General features: G+C 62.7%; 1 protein-coding gene across 2 annotated transcripts; it reads right to left on the bottom strand.

The window, feature by feature from the left end:
- Positions 1 to 816: 816 nt before the first annotated feature.
- BGN (biglycan) lies at positions 817 to 16,551 on the bottom strand. 2 transcript variants are annotated; one of them, XM_070502248.1, is made up of 9 exons: positions 16,364 to 16,502; positions 8,291 to 8,419; positions 5,907 to 6,158; positions 5,435 to 5,547; positions 4,693 to 4,906; positions 4,053 to 4,163; positions 3,705 to 3,798; positions 3,485 to 3,623; positions 817 to 2,040 (listed from the first exon to the last, which is right to left on the bottom strand). In XM_070502248.1, the coding sequence occupies exons 3-9, from the start codon at positions 6,154 to 6,156 to the stop codon at positions 1,843 to 1,845; spliced, it is 1,119 nt and encodes a 372-aa protein (XP_070358349.1). In that variant the 5' UTR covers positions 6,157 to 6,158; positions 8,291 to 8,419; positions 16,364 to 16,502; the 3' UTR covers positions 817 to 1,842. The 2 variants fall into 2 exon arrangements, with proteins under 2 accessions (XP_070358349.1, XP_070358350.1); XM_070502249.1 differs by lacking the exon at positions 8,291 to 8,419 and having other exon boundaries at positions 16,364 to 16,551.
- Positions 16,552 to 17,853: the final 1,302 nt, after the last annotated feature.

The following is a 17,853-nucleotide window of genomic DNA, read 5'->3' as shown; positions in this document are numbered from 1 at the left end:
CCCTGCCTGCCCTATTTTTGGTGGTGGCCCATGGCCACCCAGGGAAGCCCTGGCTCCAAGCACCTGAGGTGGAGGGCCCTTGTACGGGATGAAGGAAGAGCAGCCAGGCTCTGGCCCGTTGCCACCTCAGCCCGCTGGGCTTGCCATCCGAGTGGTGTTGCTCTGGGGACCATCCTCCCCATGCTGCCTTTTCCGGGGCAGACCTGTGTCCCCAGTGAGCAGGCTTCCGATGCCCTGGATCTTCTCTGGGGAGCTGGCGCCAGCATGCCGCACCCCAGGCTGGGCCCTGCTGGCACACAGGGTGCGGGCTGGCCGGCACAGGTGGGCGCACATTGCGCGCTGCCCTGTCCCCAGGAGGCCCAGCCGGCCCAGGAGAGCGCCCCCTGGTGCTGAGAAGGGTGCGGCACACAGCTTTGACCACAGCTGGAATCCATCATTGTTCTGAGCTTCCAGAACCCATCAAGACAGGTGGGCAGGGCCCCTGAGGAGTTCTTGGCCCCCCTCTGGAGGGGTGGTCTAGCCTTGTGCTCTGTAGCCGGCAGGTGCTCGGCAAATGCTCCACTCTGGGAGGGCAGACGCTCCCTTGCCTGGGCCTGTTTCAGCCCAGTCTAAGGACAGTTGGAACAACAGAAGTGCCTAGAAGGGAGGGGAAGCAGCCAGCCAGGAGCCTTCCACCTGGTAGCCTAGGCCTCCTTGTCCAGCCCCGCACCCTCGCCTGGGGCCAGGGAAAGCAGCAGAGAGGAAGGCCAAGGGTCAGAGTGGCTCCCCTTTCTGCTCGGTCCCCAGTGCCACCCTGAGCACAGCGGCACACCGAGCCATATTGCACAGTGTTTCTTTAATTGAAAGACAACAACCGACCTCAGAAGCAGCCCCTCCTCAAGCTGGGTGTGATTGCTCAAAACTCCCGCCACTCTAGGGGCTGGAAGGTGAGGGGAGGGGAGACCTAGCCATTTTTGGGGGGAAGGAGACAATGAAAAGTATGCTGGGAACTCCGGTGGAATGGCGGGCCCCTCCCGGGGGCAGACCCCCAGGGTCTGACCAGGCCTGTGCTCCCCGCTTGCCTGTGGAGCGCATGCGGGATGCAGCGCCTTCACTCACCAGCCTCTACCAGGACTGTCTAGGCTTGGGGGTGAGGCCCAGGCAGGGCAGGCCGCTCTCCGTCCCCCACAGCTTGCCTGGGTAGGGGTTGGGCAGAGGCCCAGTGAGACAGAGACCAAACCCAGCCCAAGGATGTGAGAGACAAGAGGGAGAATGAGAGAGACAGACAGAGAGGGAGAGGACTGGTCCAGAGGCCAGTAGATCAAGGAGGCTCGGATAGATGGGCTATAAACTTGCAGAAGTGAGGCGGGCGACATGGGAGGCCAAGGGTAGCAGGCCAGGCCAAGGTGGGTTGGAAGCTGGAAGGACACGAGAAGGAGGAACGTGTGCCGGGCAGGTGGGTGGGCTTGCTGGGGTTTGCTGTCTCCATCCCTGCTGGCCCTCTATTGCCCCCCCAGATCCAGGGACCATCTTCCTAGTGGACTGGAACCTTGGACCATTTGGTTTCAGGGTGAATGGGAAGGAAGCTTTGTGGGGGTGCCTCTGAGTGGCTACAATGAGGGAAGGGGCAGCTGTGAAGCCGAGGAGCATGTGATCGGGGCTGGGCCTTGTTCCCCACCTGCACGCTTGGGACCCAGGATGAAGGCATCAGGGGAAAGCTAGTGGGGGCCAGGGACCAAGGGTAGGGCTGGGTTGGGTGCAGGTGGGCACTGGCTTTGCTCCCTTACTCTGCCTCCCCCTTCAGAACATCTGCTATGCTCCTCAGAGACCCCGCCCAGGCCAGCATGGTGGCTGCTGCTGCCTCTACTTTTTGTAATTGCCAAACTGGATGGCCAGGCGGTCGGTGACGCAGCGAAAGGTGGCTGGCTGCACCTCCCAGTAGGGCACAGGGTTGTTGAAGAGGCTGATGCCATTGTAGTAGGCCCGTTTGACCCCGAAACCCACGGGGCAGAAGTCGTTGACGCCCACCTTGGTGATGTTGTTGGTGTGCAGGTAGACCACCTGGGGGTAGAAGAACGTGGCTCAGGCTCAGTGCCAGTGGCCCAGTTGCCCCGACCGCCGTCCTCAAGTCTGTTCCAGCCTGGATGGGCCAAGTGGAGGGCAGAACCCAGAGGGCTCAGGCCCTCCCTCCTGGCTGAGCGCTGCTGGACACTTCATGGGCATTATTTCATTGCCTCGTATCTGCACAGCCCTTCGAGGGCCTGGATGTGATTCTCCCATTGTCGGGAGGAGCACCCCGAGGCTTGGGTGTGGGTGTCGGGCAGGTGTTGGCCAGGATTAAGACACTGGTTTGTGATGGGGGGCAGGGCTGAGGGACTCAGGTGGGGTGTATGGTGGGTGGGAGGTGAGGAGTGCACGGAGTCATGAGGTGAGATGGCCCTCCCTGTGTGTTCCCTGGGCTCCAGGCCTGCTCCCTGGGGAGCAGCCTCTCACTCCAGAGACCAGGGGGCACGAGAGGAGAAAGAGCCTGCAGGGTGACCTCTTCTTCCTCCCAGTCCTCAGGGGCACTTGCCCTCTAGCTCTCAAACTCCCTGAAGCCCCTCTCCAGGGCAGCGTGGTTGGGGGTGGGGGGGGGAGGTGCGCGGGGCGGGGGGCGGGGCGGTACTGGGGCCAGGGGGCGGGATTGGGGGGGGACACTCAGATGGCAGCAGCGCCCTCTAGAGGCGGAGAGGACGCCGGCCGCTAGAGGGCCTGCTCAGCCGGCATGCGCGGCGCTGCCCCTGCAGCCGGGCCGCCCCGACGCGGGGCTTGGCTGGGCTTGGCTCTGACTGGACAGCCCACGAGAATAGCAGGTCTCCTGGCACGTGTCAATGGGGCTGAGAAAGAGACTGAGGCCCAGGGAAGGCCTGGGCAAGGCCAAGTTCACCCGTGTGACTGGAAGCCAAGCCAGGGACAGGGGCCCCTGAGACAACCCCAGGGAAGGCCCTGCATCCTCTCATCAGCCCATTTCCTGCCATGGGCTATCCCTGTCTTGCCACAAATCTGTGCACCCCCATGCCCAGACTGTTCCCCAAACTCCCAAGCCCTGCCACGCCTTTCTGGTGTCCCACCCACCTGGGAGAACAGCCCCAATATCTACCAGGCCAACTCCTGCTCATCCCTCACAACCTCTCTCCACCCGTGCCCCACCCTCCTCACTGTCCACGGTGGAGTCCTCGCTCTCCTCCTCTTCCTCAGCACAAAGCATTGGCACTGAGGAAGGAGTCCTTGTGACTGCTCCTTTCCAGATGAGGAAGTGGAGGCAGAGAGAGCAGGAGTAACTGGCCAGACCACGCAGCTGGCCACCTGCACGGAGGGGTCCCACTCCACTCTGTACCTGGGCCCTTCCCATGCTGGGCCCGCACAAGGAGGGGGAGGGGGCTGAGGAACTGCCCTGGGGACATGGGCTGCTCCCCTCCCCCAGTCTTAGAGAACCTGGCAGCGAGGGCTGTCCCCCGGCTCTCACCTGGAGGAGCTTGAGGTCGGGAAGGCCAGCAGGCACCCTGGACAGCTTGTTATTGTCTAGGTGCAGCTCCCGCAGGGTGGGCAGAAAACTCAGGCTGCCGTTCTCGATCATGCGGATCTGGTTGTGGCCCAGGCCCAGCCTGCGAATGGGTGCATAAGATGTACTTAGAGGCCAGAGAAGAGAAGAATGGTGGGGTGACCCCCCGGGACTCCCAGCCCACCTGTACAGCTTGGAGTAGCGAAGCAGATCCTCCAGCTCAATAGCCTGGATTTTGTTGTGGTCCAGATGGAGTTCATTCAGGGTCTCTGGGAGGTCTGCCGGGAAAAGAGGGTACTCTGAGCTGAATGCAGGAGGGGAGGCCTGGTGCTGTGTGTAGGAGGGTTGGGAGGCATGGAGGGTATGGATGTGGGCAGGAACAGAGGCTCTAGCTCTGCCCCAGGTTGGAAGAGGGGGCTGCCAAAGCCCTCCCTGAATAGACTGGGTCACTCCCGATAGCTCCAAGCCCCCAGCTCTACCCATCTGGGCCCCGGAGGCCTGGCAGCGTGCGAAGCAAGGGCTGCCTTCCTACCTTTGGGGATGCCAGTTAGCTTGGCCTCGGAGATTCGCAGGTAGTTGAGCTTCAGGCCATCGAATGCTCCAGGTTGAAAGCCACTGTTCTCCAGGGGATTCCCACCCATCTCTAGGAGAGAGGCCCCCTCAGCCCCAGAGCCGGAGCTGGGTAGCTGCCCGCACACCCCCAGGCCCTGTCGGCTCCCTGGCTTCGGCTGGCCTGATGGGCCCTCTAGTCGCCCACTCCCCGATATCACCCTGAGAGTAGCTCCACTGATTTATTGGGTTAATTGCAAACTCCTAGCTGTTCAAGACCACTAGCCCCCAAGGGCACTGGCCCTGGCATTGGCCTCAGGGGGCAGGGGGAGCAGGAGGAAAGGAAGGGGAGCCAGAGTTCAAGGTGGGGTGCCCCCCAGTCCACCTAGTCCCTCTGGCCAGGCCCTGGCGGTCCCCAGCTGGCAATCTGGCCACACTGGCTCTTTCCCTTTCCTCTCTCTACGGTCCCCTGCCTTCTCTTCACCTTGCCTTGGTGGCTATGGGGAATGCCCCTAGATAAGCCTCCAGAATGTTCCCTGAGGTCCCCTGGGCTTGTCCATGGCTATGCTGCGCTGGCTGGAAGAGGCCCCTCTCCCAGACCCCCTCCTACCGGCCACACTCACCTATGCAATTCATGTTGCGCAGCCCGCTGAACACGCCCTTGGGCACCTTGCGGATGCGGTTGTCATGGATGCGGAGCTCCACCAGGGAGCTGGGCAGGTTGGGAGGGATCTCCACCAGGTGGTTCTTGGAGATGTAGAGCTTCTGCAGCTTCCGCAGGGGGCTGAAGGCCTTCTCGTGGATCTTGGAGATCTTGTTGTTCACCAGGACGAGGGCCTGAGGCAGCACGGCGGGCGCCAGAGGTGAAGGCACCAGCTCCGCATCTCACCCTCCCCTGCCACCTGAGCTAGTGATTCTCAGGACTTCACAGATGTCTGAGCCCCGGATTGGCCTGTGCTCACAGGCAGAGCGCAGAGCAAGGAGCCGGCACCCAGGCCTGCAATGCTTCTACTGCCCAGCGCAGCCCGTCACTTTCCCGAGCCTCAGTTTCCCCACTTGCACCCTGGCTGCAATGAAATCTATTCTTCCTGTGTTGCTAGGAGGAATCAGTAAGATGAAAAGTTTTCAGCTGAAAAGAGAATTGGGCTGAGTGATCCTGTCCTGCGCTTGTGGTTGCTGACACACACGTAACCCATGATCCCAGGCGCTCCCGCCCCACCTGCCTCCAGACTTCTCTCAGCACGCCATGGGTCCCAGGTCCCCTTTCGCCCTCCACATGTATGTGTACACCCCCATCTGGACGCAACTCCCCAGCTGCAGACTGCCCACCTCTGCGCAGCCTCACCGAAGGGCTCGGGGGCTTACATAGAGATGCTGGAGGCCTTTGAAGTCATCCTTTCGGAGCTCAGAGATCTCATTGTTCTGCAGGTCCAGCAGTGTGGTGTCGGGCGAGATCTCCTTGGGCACAGCCTTCAGACCTGGGGGCCGGGGCCACCATCAGCAGTGTGAGCCAGTTCCATGGCCCCAGAGTGGCTTAGAGCAAGATGACACCCACGCACACTGACACACACACACACGGGGCCTCCACCACAGACAGGCGGAAGCTCCGGAGCTGGTAGAGGGGAACTCTTCTTGTTCCCCACTCACGGCACTTGGACAACTGCACACCCTCCCACACTGAAATCAGGGTCCCCAAGCCTGCTTGGGTTCACTCCATCCCCACCCCCACCTTTCTATGCCCATCCCACAGGATAGACATGTGTCCCTTGGTAGGGGCACTCAAGGTGGGCCTGCGCTTCCACACAACCTCCTCCCCCACCCAGGCTCTGGGACTGACCCAGGTCGGAGCACTGAACGACCCGCAGGTGACAGTGGCAGCCGAAAGGACACATGGCGCTGAAGGTGGGTGTGAGGGAGTCCAGGTCTGGGATGCCCGAGGTCGTGTCAGCACCCGAAGCCTCCTCGTCATTCAGCATGGGCAGCCCATCGTCCAGGGTGAAGTCCCAGAAGCCCTTCTGCTCAAAGGGCAGGGCCTGGCTCAGGGCCAGCAGGGATGTGAGGAGCCACAGGGGCCACATGGTGGGCATGCCTGGGAGGCCAGGGTGAGGAGGGGCCGTCAGAAGGCCTCCCCAGCACCAGCCCCCGCCCTCTGGGCCCTTTCCCAGCCACCCTCCCAACACAAGGTGCTGGAGTTCTGTGTGCATTGGCCTGTGTCCCCCATCCTTCACCAGGGACAGCCAGAACCCAGGGCAGGCGCGGTGGGGCAGGAGGCAGCAGAGGGAGGGTTCAAGGGTGGGCAGGAGGCACTAGGCAGGATGGGGGTACTGCTGGCCAGGTGGCACCTTCTTCTGCTCCCTTTGGCTACCAGGGGGGACTTGGCTTCAGTGGGCAATGCAGTGTCTCCCCAGTTAGCCAGTCTGCAGCGCTTCCCCCCACCTGCTGCCACCACACACACACACACACACACACACACACACACACACTTCCCACTGAGTCAGCTGGCAGCCTGCCTGGGGGGGTCAGTGAGGTGAGTGGAGGAGGTAGAGAGGGAAACCCAACTACCCACAGCCTTTGAAGAATTCAGATTTGAAGACACCACTGAGGCCTGGGCCAACCCCCCATGCCCAGGAAACATGGGCACAGTCAGGGCTGACATAGGGGACTGTGAATCGCTTCCTGTCCTGCCTGAGTTCCCCATTGCAGGGCACCCACATTTCTCTAAGAAAGTCCAGAGGCCAAGGCACCAGACTGGGCATGCTGGGCAGAGAACTGGGCCAGCCCCAGGGGCAAGGTGGAAGGGGCATGGCCCCCCACCCTCCCCACTGCTCCCTGGGGCCTCGCTTCCTCCTCTGGCCCCCGAACCTTCCCCTGGCTCTACCCACAGAGCCCCGGGGCTCCCACATCTGCTCCTGCTCGTCCTTCTGCCTACGACTCGGCCCCCGCGCGAGGCCACCGGAGGGGAGCAGGCTGCCACCAGGGTGGCGGGCAGGGTCAGGCTTGTCTGGGGGCCCCCAGGTGGGGTAGTGGGGTAGGGGTGGAGGGAAAGCTGCCCTGCCCTGAGTCTGCCCCCAGTGCCCACATCGGCCTGCCTCCTTCCACCTACAGCAGAGGCCACTTCCCACCCCGGGGTGCCTCTGCCGGAAGGCACTGTACAGAAAAAGGCATCCCTGCCTCTCCCACCATCCCCACATGCCAGGATTTCCCAGGAAATCCCAACCTCATTTTCCCTATCTGTTAAACAGGAATAAAGATGCCTGCCCTGCTTGCCTCTCAGGCTCAAGTGTCTGGGGTTGCCCTGGGTGCATCTGTGGGCAGAGAGCCCAGCTGGGTGCCAGGGGCCTCCTGCAGACCCGAACCCGCCCCATGCCAGGAAGGTCCTCTCTCGGGCCCATCTTGGCCGAGGAGAGGCTAGCTCGGGCTTCAGTGGGGCTGGGTGAGCCCCCGAGCCTGACGGCTGGCTGCAAAGGCAGAAGGAGGCCCTGGGGGGCAGAGGGCTCTGCCCACTCTAGGCCAACATTTTCTGAGCGACTTGGCCCTGCCTGCTGCCTTTCTGGGCAGGCCCAGTCGACGTGGGGGCTGCGCTGGCTGCTGGGGGTTGCTGCTCTGGAGTCCTCCCACCACAGGCTGAGGGGCTGGGCACAGCCACGCTGCATCTCAGGTTCCCATTGATCCTCGTCTTGCCACCCCCTCTGGCACTCCTCGGGTACCCCCTGAGCAGGTCACGTGGTCTTCCCTGGCTCCCACCATCCCTGAGGACAGAGCTGCAGCTGCCGGTGGGACGGAATGGAGCAGACTTCCCGGCAGCCAGGGCTTTGGTGTGCTTGGCAGGAGGAGGCTGAGGGCCCAGGACAGTGTTCAATCAGCTCAGCTGAAGAGCTAGCCCCAGAGCAGTTCCAGCAGGCCCCGACAGCCCTCCTGAGTGCATGGGCCCCAGTGACAGGTTCAGAGAAGCTGCCTGCCCTAGGATCACATAGCAAAGTGAGGGTCGGAGCCCAAGCCTCCGCTGTTTCGCTAAGCATAGAGAGTCAGACTTAGCGCTGGCCTCTGGGTCATCAGAAGTCCCCATGCCGGGGGAGCACCCAGCCTCTCTGGCTCCTTCTAGCCTTGAGACCCCATGATCACACCCCAGGTCCGTCAGCCCCGGGCTGGCCAAGCAAGACCCAGGGGAGCCCCCCAGAAGGCCTTGGAGCAGAGTAGGGAGAACGCCCCCTGCTCACCTACCTGGACTGTGTGTCCCTCCTTCTTCCTTAAGGGTTTGCAACCCCCTGGGCAGAACAGGGCAGGTCTAGGCCTCTGGAGCCTGCTGCTGCTGTGCAGGGCCCTTGCCCAGGTGCCACTGGACACCCAGGGCTGGGAGGAGGGGGAGCAGTGGGAGAGAACAGGAAGGGGAGGATGAAGGCGGGAGAGCAAGATGGAACGGAGAGAGGGAGGAGACTGCTCCCTCCTTCCCGCCCCCGCCAACACCGCTACCTCACAGGGGGAATGAGTCAGGGCTGGAACGCCCAGAGGGAGCCTTGGAAGGCTCTAGGATCCAAAACCCACCTGGACAGGTGGGGGGGGGTGGTGTGGGGTGGTCTGACCAGGCCCAGGGGAGGCTGAGGGGACAGGCCTCTTCCAGCCTGCCTGGGGCTGGGGAAGGCTCGGGGTCTCCACAGGAGTCCTCAGGCCCCTCCACCAGAGGAGAAGATGACAGGCACTGGGAAGGCCGCGAGGGTGGGACTGGCTACTGGGGCCCCAAGTGGGCTCATGGGACCTGCCCTGGGGAGATGAGGGCTCTAGAGGAGGTGAGCCAGCTCAGAGCAGCCATGCCTGATGTCGCAGTATCTGAGGGCTGCAAAGAAGCTGGCGGGTGGGGGGTGCGCAGGGAGGAGGCCAGCCCTCCGGCCCTTGGCTCCAGCACAGGCTCACTCTGAAGGGGAGGGAGGCTGAGGGCTTGGAGGCCCTGCACCAGGGCTCCGTTACGGAGGGAGAGGACAAGGTTTGGCTGGTTCTCCCCAGCTCCTGGCTGGGCCCAGGCAGTGGGCAGGCTGGCAGGGTGGGGGCCGGGCGGGCTTCCCGGCACAGCCCTCATTTCCCCTCGGGGAACTGGCATGAGACTCAGCGGCTAGAACTATGCAGACAGGAGGGGGCCAGCAGACACAGAGCCTGTAGAAGGAGGCAAGAGACCCTCAGAGAGCCAGAGGAGCCAGGGTAGGGCCTCCAGGGGACACCCAAGAGGAAGGCTCCCCTGCGGCCGGCAGAGTTAGTATCCTCATTTGATGGGAGAGAAAACTGAGGCCTAGAGAGAGGAACTGACTTTCCCCAGGGCACTCAGCCTGAGATCTGGAGCCCAGCTCAGGCGACTGCAGGCCCTGAGCTTTCGGGCCTCAGAACTGGAGCTCCCGGCACCCACAGCATGGGAGCGACGGGGGCCTGGGCCAGCTGGTTGCCTCGCTGGGCAATGCAGAGAGCCGGGGGGGGGGGGGGGGGGGGGGGGGGGGGGGGGGGGGGGGGAAGACTCCGAAGCTGGTGAGGGGCGGGGTCAGGGGCTGAACGTCTGGAGATAGGCCCAGCCGCCCTCCCAGGCTGGCCCTGCCTTCTCCCCATTGCCTCACTCTGGGGCCCCACCTGTGCTCACACACATGTACGCAGACACACACACACACACACAGGAGATAGGCGGGGCTGAGGCCCAGGGAGCAGGAGCCCCCCATGCGCAGATATGGTGAGACCCACGGCAAGTCCCTCTGCCCCTACTCCCCATGCTACCCAGGCCTCTGGGCCTCGGTTTCCCTTCATTGGCCTCCCTGGGCGTGGCCCTAAGGACTTCAGGGAGGACCTCAAGCCCCATCAAAGTGTGCTCTGAGCTTGCTGGACCCCACCTCCTCAGAGCAAAGGAAAGAGGTGGTAATGGTGGTGAGGCCTCAGGCCTGGGGCCCACAGATGTGAGCAAGGGAAGAGGCTTGGCTTCCTGGAGCCTGTGCTGCCGACCCAATAGGGCCCTCCTTGTCTGGCCCTCTGAAAGCCAGCGCAGTCCTCCGAGTGAGATTGCTCCAGGTCACAGCCAAACAAGATGCATTGGCAGTCTCTGAGAACATGGAGGAGCCATGCCAGGCATTCAGGCCAGGCCAAGGGCGGCAAGAGGAGGACTTGAGGTCTGGCATGCCCTGGGAGCTCGCCTGCAGATGTGTGGCCCACAGCTGCCAAGTCGCAGATGCCGGGCGCTGTCCTGTGGCCTCAGCCCAGGGTTTCTGGCCCCACCAAGCAACCTGACCTGAACTGTGACACGGGTGCCAACTTCCACCCAGCCCTACCAGGTCCCTGGGACTGTGTGGGTGGGGAGGGGTGAGGAAGACAGGCAACACAGATACCCTGCCCCCTTCCCCTCCGTCCACTGAAGCCCTGCAGGCCCAGTTTCCACCAGCAGGCCAGTGGCAGGGCCTGCCCAGAGCTCCACCCCACAGGCGGGCACTGTGCCCAGGCCGACACCCAGCTGCTCCCTGTTGCCTCCCGGCCCCCAGCCCATTGGCCCCCTGATGACTCTAGTCTGTACTGGCGTGTCAACCAGAGAGAGGGAACATGTGCCACCCATGGGTCTGCTGAAGCCCACGTGCGTGCATGGGGGGCAGGGCGACTGTGCGAGGGGCTGGTGGCTGGAGTGAGGAGGGGGTGGACCCTGAGACATACTCCATCTGCGTCTGCACCCCGGCCACCCCAAACCCACGACCATTGCCTCAGCACGCCATTCAGGCTGCAAGGGCCAAGGCAGCTCCCTGCTGTGACCCTGGCGCAGCCGAGGTAACTGGACAGCTGGGTCCTGTGCTCTGGCAGCCTTCAGGGACAGACTTGATTTGGCTGGGGGCATTGTAGGCTGCAAGGAACCAGCAGGGAGCCACCACATCGGCTGCAAAGGGCTGGCACCGGGGAGGTGGAGAGCTGGCTGGTGCTGGCTGGGTCAGACCTCTCTCTCCATAGCATTGAGGAGAGTCATCCACCCCCTCTCCCACCAGGAATCCTCTGGAAAGCAGGAGAGTCCAACTGCTGGCCTTCCGCCATGCCAGGAGTCAGGCAGCAGATGACCTAGGTCAGCTGGGGGTCCTGGGTTTCCTGGTCCTTGCACACCTGAGCCATGTGCCCCTCCTCCTCCACCCACTCACTGAAGAAATCCTGAGCTCCTCCTTGCCACATTCCAGAATCTTCGAGGAAGAGGAAGGATGCTGTCACTTCCCATGGGCGGGGCAGGGGACTCAAGTGATTTCTTAACATAGCCCTCCCCTAAGAAGGAAGTGCCGTTTTCATCACTTGATGAATGGGTAAACTGAGGCTCAGAGTTTACCCAAAACTCTTGCCCAAGACCACACACTGAGGAAATGGTAGAGCTGGGACCCCACTCTCTCTGTCTACCTGCCCATCTGTCTGGCCGCACCCTCTGCCATCGTAGACTTTACTGCAGGCCCCAAAGTAGCAACATCCCACCCTCTCTGGGCTGTGAAGGGGGCCAGACCAGCCCCCGGGGCCCTGGAGAAGACTCTTTGGCAGCTCCCACACTCTAGCTGGGAAGTTCCCCCAGGCATTTTTAGATCCCAGCAGGCGCCAGACCCCACAGGGAGATACTCTCAGCCTGGTTCCCAGAGACTGGGGCCCCACCTCCCTCCCTCCCTCACGGAGCCAGGCCAGGGCAAGGGGACTTGGCCCTGTTCCCTGGACAGGAGCGCGCCAGGCCCCCGGGAAGGAGGCCCTGTTGCCCCTCCCCTTCCTGGGCCCGGGGTTTCCTGCAGCCCCTTCCCTGCACTGAGTCCCTGCTCTTTGCCAGGGGCTCTGGCTGGGGTGGGACTCGGCTCTCTGCAGCCAGCCCAGAGGCCCCGGGACCTGTTCCCCTTCAGCCCCTCCCAGGGATCCCGTGGTGCCCACCTCCTTGCAGCTGGGTGGCTTCTAAGGCCAGCAGGACCATAATGAAGGCCGAGCTGGGACTCAGACTGCCAGAGGATCAAAGTCGCCCTGGCTTCGTGGACTTCCCCTGTCTCCCGGGTCAGGGCTGCCAGAGCCAGCCTTTCTCTGTTCTCTGCAAGTCCGACTTCTGGTCCCCAAATCCCCAATCCCGCAGCCACTCGGGCCTCTGACTGCTATGTGCCCCCTGGCCATGGGAACCCCCAGAGGCAGCTGGTGGGGGAGAAGCAGGGGTGAGTTCAGAGTCACACGAAGTCTAGGACCCCTCCCAGCCCACTGCCCCTCATCCTACAGCTCAGCCCCGGGCTGGTGTTTCTGCTAAGTTTGGCTTTCAGATGCCGTGGACTGGGAGAGCTAGGTGCAAGGAGGCTGGGTAGAGCCCCCAGTCCCCTAAACCTGAGAGATGTGTCACCACAGGGAGGGGGCAGGCGCGACTCATCTGAATCCCCCGGTGCCTTTGCTGAGCTCAGGAACGTCATTGATGCTGGTCTGCCAATGAGTGAGAGCTGGCGCTGCTCTGCAGGCTGTGCTGGGAGCTGAGCAGCATCTGGACGAGCTGAGGCTGGTGGGCTCTGGACAAGAAGGCGCCCTCCACAGCCGCTCCTGGAGGTGCCCCGGAGCAGAGAGGGAGAGAAGAAGACCCTGGGGGACCCTTAGGCTGTGGGCTGCAGGTGGGGGAAGAACCTTTACCCCAAGACTTCCCATCTGGAAAGTGGAGAAACGAACCACAGCCCCAGGGAGCACTGGGAAGCTGGTTCTGGAAGCCTGGAGAAGGGCTTGGCCGGGGGGCAGGCCAGTTAGCCTTAGTGGGCCTCGGGCCTGGGGTGGGACTGGCAGACACCCTCTGCATCCCCCCATTGCAGCCCACTCTGCCCGTCCCCCACTGACTCCCTCTAAGATGAAATTTACAGAAAGGGTTCTGTGAATGATCCAGGTGTGGGACCCAGTGTCTGAGTGGAAGAGGACAGAAGGGAGGGGAGGGGCACTGACTGCCCCAGGCACCAGACAACAGGAAGGGGCAGAACTGGCAGGACTTGGGTCTGCCTGCCTTCAGAGAGAGCCCATGCTCACCCACCATCCCACAGCTCACGGCAGGGTGCCCCGGGAGCACCACCATCACCTCCCAGTCCCTCAATTTGAGCCAAGTCCTTGGGCAGGTGTGTCCCCTCTCACCAGTAGGGCCGACAGGTGTGAGGGGGGTGGCTCAGGGCAGGGACCAAGCTCTCCCACCCTGGGGTAACCAATAAGGAGGATCGGGAGGGAGTCGTGGTGGGCGTGGGAAGACTTTCTAACTATCAGGGGTGTTGGAGGTGAGCAAGGAAGATGAGGGGCCCCAGTCGTGCCACCTGCAGGACAAATGGTCCAGCGGCCCAGCAGGTGGGGCTTCAGAGGCCCCACGGCTGGGCTGGGGCTATGCCTGAGGCGGTGTGTACAGTGCCTGGCCGGGCTGGGAGTCTGGGGGCCTGGGTCGATGCCCGCTGCTTGTGTGTTCCGAGGGAGGCCCTGGGGGATGGCCACTCTCCCATGCCGTGTCCCCAGGTGGCTGAGGACAAGTGACTGCTGGGACAGGACTGTGTTGCACTGTCTCCACGGGGCTTCTCCAAGGAGTGGAGGGATGGCGGTGGATGGGCCCAGGAAGCAGGGAGCGGGGAGGAATGGGAGCCCTCTTGGAAAAGGTCATATGTGGGCTCATCACAAATCCTTCCTCTGGGGACGTGACGCTGGCACTGGAAGGGACACTGTGGTCTTGTTTGAGTGACTACGGAATGTTGCTAAAGAAAGGAAATTCCTGTCTTACGAACATCCCATTTCTTCCTATCCTTTCCAATTCACGAGCCTTCAGGGGGCCAGGGTCCCTGGGGGACTGGGGAGGAATTCAGGCCGATGCTCATAAATCACCCTGGACAATGGTCAGAGGGCCAGCACCTCAAATTTCTGGGTCTCCAAAATGAGCCGGCATAGAATTGCCACCAGACCCGTCGGCGAAGGGGCTGGACCTATGACTCTCCATCTACACAACGGGGACCCTGGTCCCTGTTCCAGGGCAGGGCCCAAAAGCAGTAGAATGGTTAATGCCCACTGTGACCTGGGTCCTGGGGCACAAAGGTGGACCAGTGGGTGAGTGGGCCAGGGCGGCCGGGACAGCCATTCGGCAGCTGGCTGGCTCACTATGGGAGTCCTCTCTGCTCCCTGGCTCCCAGCCTCTTCCCGCTGCACAGCCTCGTTGCCTTGGAGGCAGCCCTGTACCTTCCTTTTGACGCGTCCACACAGTCCTGCCCTCAAAGACTCCCCCATGCTGGGCCACGGTAGCCAGACATAGGCAAGTTCCCCTCCCAGCTCTGCCTGGGTGGGGAATGGCACAGGCAGCTGCAGGTCGCCAGGAGGCGCTCCTCTGCACATATGCAGTCCTGCACACGCATTCTCGCGCATTTGTGTGAAGCTGCAGCCCTGGATGCAGATCCGGGGAAACCTTCCTTCGTGGCACCAAGGGAGGCTCAAGCATTTCCAGCTTGTCTCAATCCCAATCAGTCCCCACAAGGTAGAGAACTGGCAGCCCAGGGAGGGAGGAGCCCCCTGAGGATGGGACTGGCCACATCTGCAACCTGAGTGGCCCTGAAGAAGACTATTCGAGAACAATCTCCCTGGCCTGAGGGAGGTCTGCCCCACCCGCCCCCACCGCTTGCCCTGCTGTGGAGGACCGTGGGCCTCCTGCTCCACTCAGCAGAACCATTTCAGGCAGCCCTAACTAACCAGTGCCCAGGCCCCAGCCCCGCCCATGGAGCCGCAAGGGAGGTGCTCCCATGCCCCAACCTTCCAAGGCACTTGGTGGCACACCCAGAGAGTTCCATTCTCTCTTGCTCCTCTCCTGGGTCTCTGGCAGGCCCCTCAGCATGCTAGCCATTTTGGGAGCTTGCAGGACAGGGGCGAAGGGCCCTGCCACCTCCCACTCTAATCCCCACAGGCTATCATCGTCAATGCTCAAGTGACTTTGAGGGTTCCCTGGGTGGTTTAGGGTCAATAGACAGGATTTGTCAGTCAGGATTTGTCAGCCTGGGTCCTGGCTTCATCTCTACCTTTGACTGGCTGGGCCACTGTAGGCAGGTTCCTACCCCTCTCTGGGCTTCAGTTTCTCCCTCTGTACAGTGGTTGGGGCTGGGTGGGACCAGTAGGGCCTACTCTTCCCCTCTCAGACGGCCCTGAGGGCAACCCTGCAGCTACACTTTCTTCAGACCTGGGACTCTTTCTCCATTCCAGAGACTCCCCATGCCCCAGTTGGGGGGCTGCCTTTGGGGGACAGGGCATCTAGTCAGGGAGCTCTTGAACCTCAGCCATCCCTAAAGGCGTCCATCCTGGGATGATGGTGTCTCAGCTTGGAAGTGAGCCTGTGTCCTCACATTTACTGAGGGTCCCCAGAAGGCCTCTGGAACCCCAAGCCGGGCCTGCTCGGGGTAACATGGCACAGTTGCCTGAGTTTCTCTCTGTCCCCCTCACCCCCCACCATTCTGAGTCCCAATCCAAGGAGGTTCTGGGGACAGACAGGACCGAGCCACCCAGGCAGCTCTACCCAGGGCCCTGGAGGGAGACCAGGGCTCCGTGGACCCACACGTCTCCCAGGAGGAGGTGGAGGCACGGCATTAGCCTGTGGATAAGCAAGGAGTATCTGGGCAGTGTGCCTGGGGCGTGCCTGGGAAACCAAGTCTCTCAGCCCACACCAAGGACCGGCCCCTGGCAGTGGGATTGCTCCCCGGTGCTGAGTTCTGGTGGGCACCGAGAGGTCTTTCTGACGGGGGCCGGGTGCAAACTCCACCCCCACTCCAGCAAGGAGGCGCCCGAGCAGAGCACAGGGTGAGGCCGGTGGGAGTACAGGGTGCGCCTGGGACTTGCAGTGAAGGGAGAGGACCGCTGGCAGAGCTGGGGTGCCAGCCATCCAGCCGTGCCTCTGTGATGCTCTAGGGCGGCAGCCAAAGGGAAGGACCCCAAGGGTGAGGCAGAGAGGGCAGACACAGAGCGGAGCTGAGCGAGGTCAGAGGGGAGAGGGAAGGAGGGCAAAAAAGGTGCTTAGAAGAGGGAGGGGTGAAGAAGCAGAAACGGGACGGGACAAGGACCAAGGGGGCCACAGGGTGGCGACGAAGGGGCGCAGACCAGGAGCCTGCAGCAGTGCCATGGGAATCCACAGGCAGCCTGGGGGCAGGAGAGGGTGGTAGGGGGGCAGTGGGGACAGGGGTAGGGACGTGGAGGGGCAGTGTGGGGGCAGCAGGGTTGGGGGCATCTCAGGAACGGTGAGGGGACAGCAGAGCCAGGGATGAAATACCCAGGGAAGCTCAAGGCCAGCGTGGGGACAGTGTGGGGCTGGCGTGGGGGCCCTACCTGGGGAGGGGAAGCAGCCGGGCACAGCTTGGTTAGTTGGCAGGCTTGGGTGTCAGGCAGTCCGTGCGTCTGTCCGTCGGGTCGTCCTGGCCGTCAGAGAGCAGCTGCTCACTCCTGGGCAGTTTGTGGAGAGAGGGAGACAGAGGCGGCGGGAGGGAGGCTAAAGGCTGGGCGGGCGGGCCGACGACGACGGGAGGGGACGGCAGGGAGGGGGCAGGGAGGGAGGAAAGGAGGGAGGGGGCTGGTGGGGAGGAGAGGGAAGGAGAAAGGGAGGGAGGAAGGGAGGGAGAGAGGCAGGGAGGGGGTAGGCTTCCTGGCCCCCCTGGCAACTTCAAAGGCAGCAATTTTCTTGTAGACAGCTGGGCTAGCTGCACCCCCTCCCCCTCACGCCCCCCAGCATCCCCCACCCCCACCCAGGGCACATAGCAAAGGGACGCACATTCTCGCTCACACAAGAACCCTTGGCGTCTCTGGGCAGGCTCAGCCTCAGAGTCAAACTTTCCACTGCCCAGATGGGGACACTGAGGCCCAGAGAAGGGCGGGAACTGGCTTGCTGGAACTTGGCCGGGCAGAGGGAGGCTAGAGGGTGCAAACGGGAAGGGAGATGAGGGGAGGCGGCCTCTGGTGGCTAGTCCAGTGAGGGGCGCAAACGGAAGGGAGATGAGGGGAGGCGGCCTCTGGCGGCATTCTGTCCCGAGCCCACCCAGAACCTGCGGCAGCCTGGTCCTAAACAGGGAGGTGGTTCTCTGGGATCAGGAAGGCAGCTGTTGTGGATTTCTGGAAGGGCTTGATCTAGGCTCATGGGCACTCTGGCAGCCCCACCCCCCACCCCACTCTAGGCTTTTTTCCCTAAAAAAGAGGAACCAGTCCTGTCTGTGTGATCTCAGCGTGGGACTCAGCAGGGGGCTGGCAGGAGGGCGGCACAGATTCTGGGGGTCCTCCCTAGCTTGCCTGCCCTGAGGCTCTGAGAGGCTGAGAGGGGGAAAGCTGATTCAGAGAGTCATGTAGAGAGTCATTCTTCTTGCTCAATCTGTGCGGGTCCCCTAGGATGTGATAACCGCGCTGTGGGTGGGCACTTCCTCAGGGCCGAGCCCTGTGCTGGCCACTTACAGGGGCTAACTGGGCCAGCCCACCAAGCATCCCAGGAAGAGGCCATCATCAGCCACAACACCTACTCAATCACCAGAAGCTCGGCCACTTCCTGAGGGCCCAGGCAAGCCCAGCTCCACCTGCGTCTGGAGCCCAGGGCCTTAGCACAACACCTCCTCCCTGTCCAGTGGGGTCCCAGCGTGCAGCAGGGCGAGGCCAGGGTCAGCCTCGCTCACGGGCTGACACTGCATTGAAGGTTGAGACAGACAAGGAAGCGAGCTAGGGAGCAGCCCTGGGATCTGCAAAGGAGGACAGGAGACTGAGGCGGAGAAACCAAGGCAGGCAAGGCAAGGCAAGGCGGGACCATCCCACTGAGACCAAAGGAGAAAACGAGAGAGAGG

This window comes from Equus asinus, chromosome X, assembly GCF_041296235.1.
Source record: "Equus asinus isolate D_3611 breed Donkey chromosome X, EquAss-T2T_v2, whole genome shotgun sequence".
In the NCBI taxonomy this organism is placed as follows: Eukaryota; Metazoa; Chordata; class Mammalia; order Perissodactyla; family Equidae; genus Equus; species Equus asinus.
This window is presented reverse-complemented; position numbering and strand designations above follow the sequence as displayed.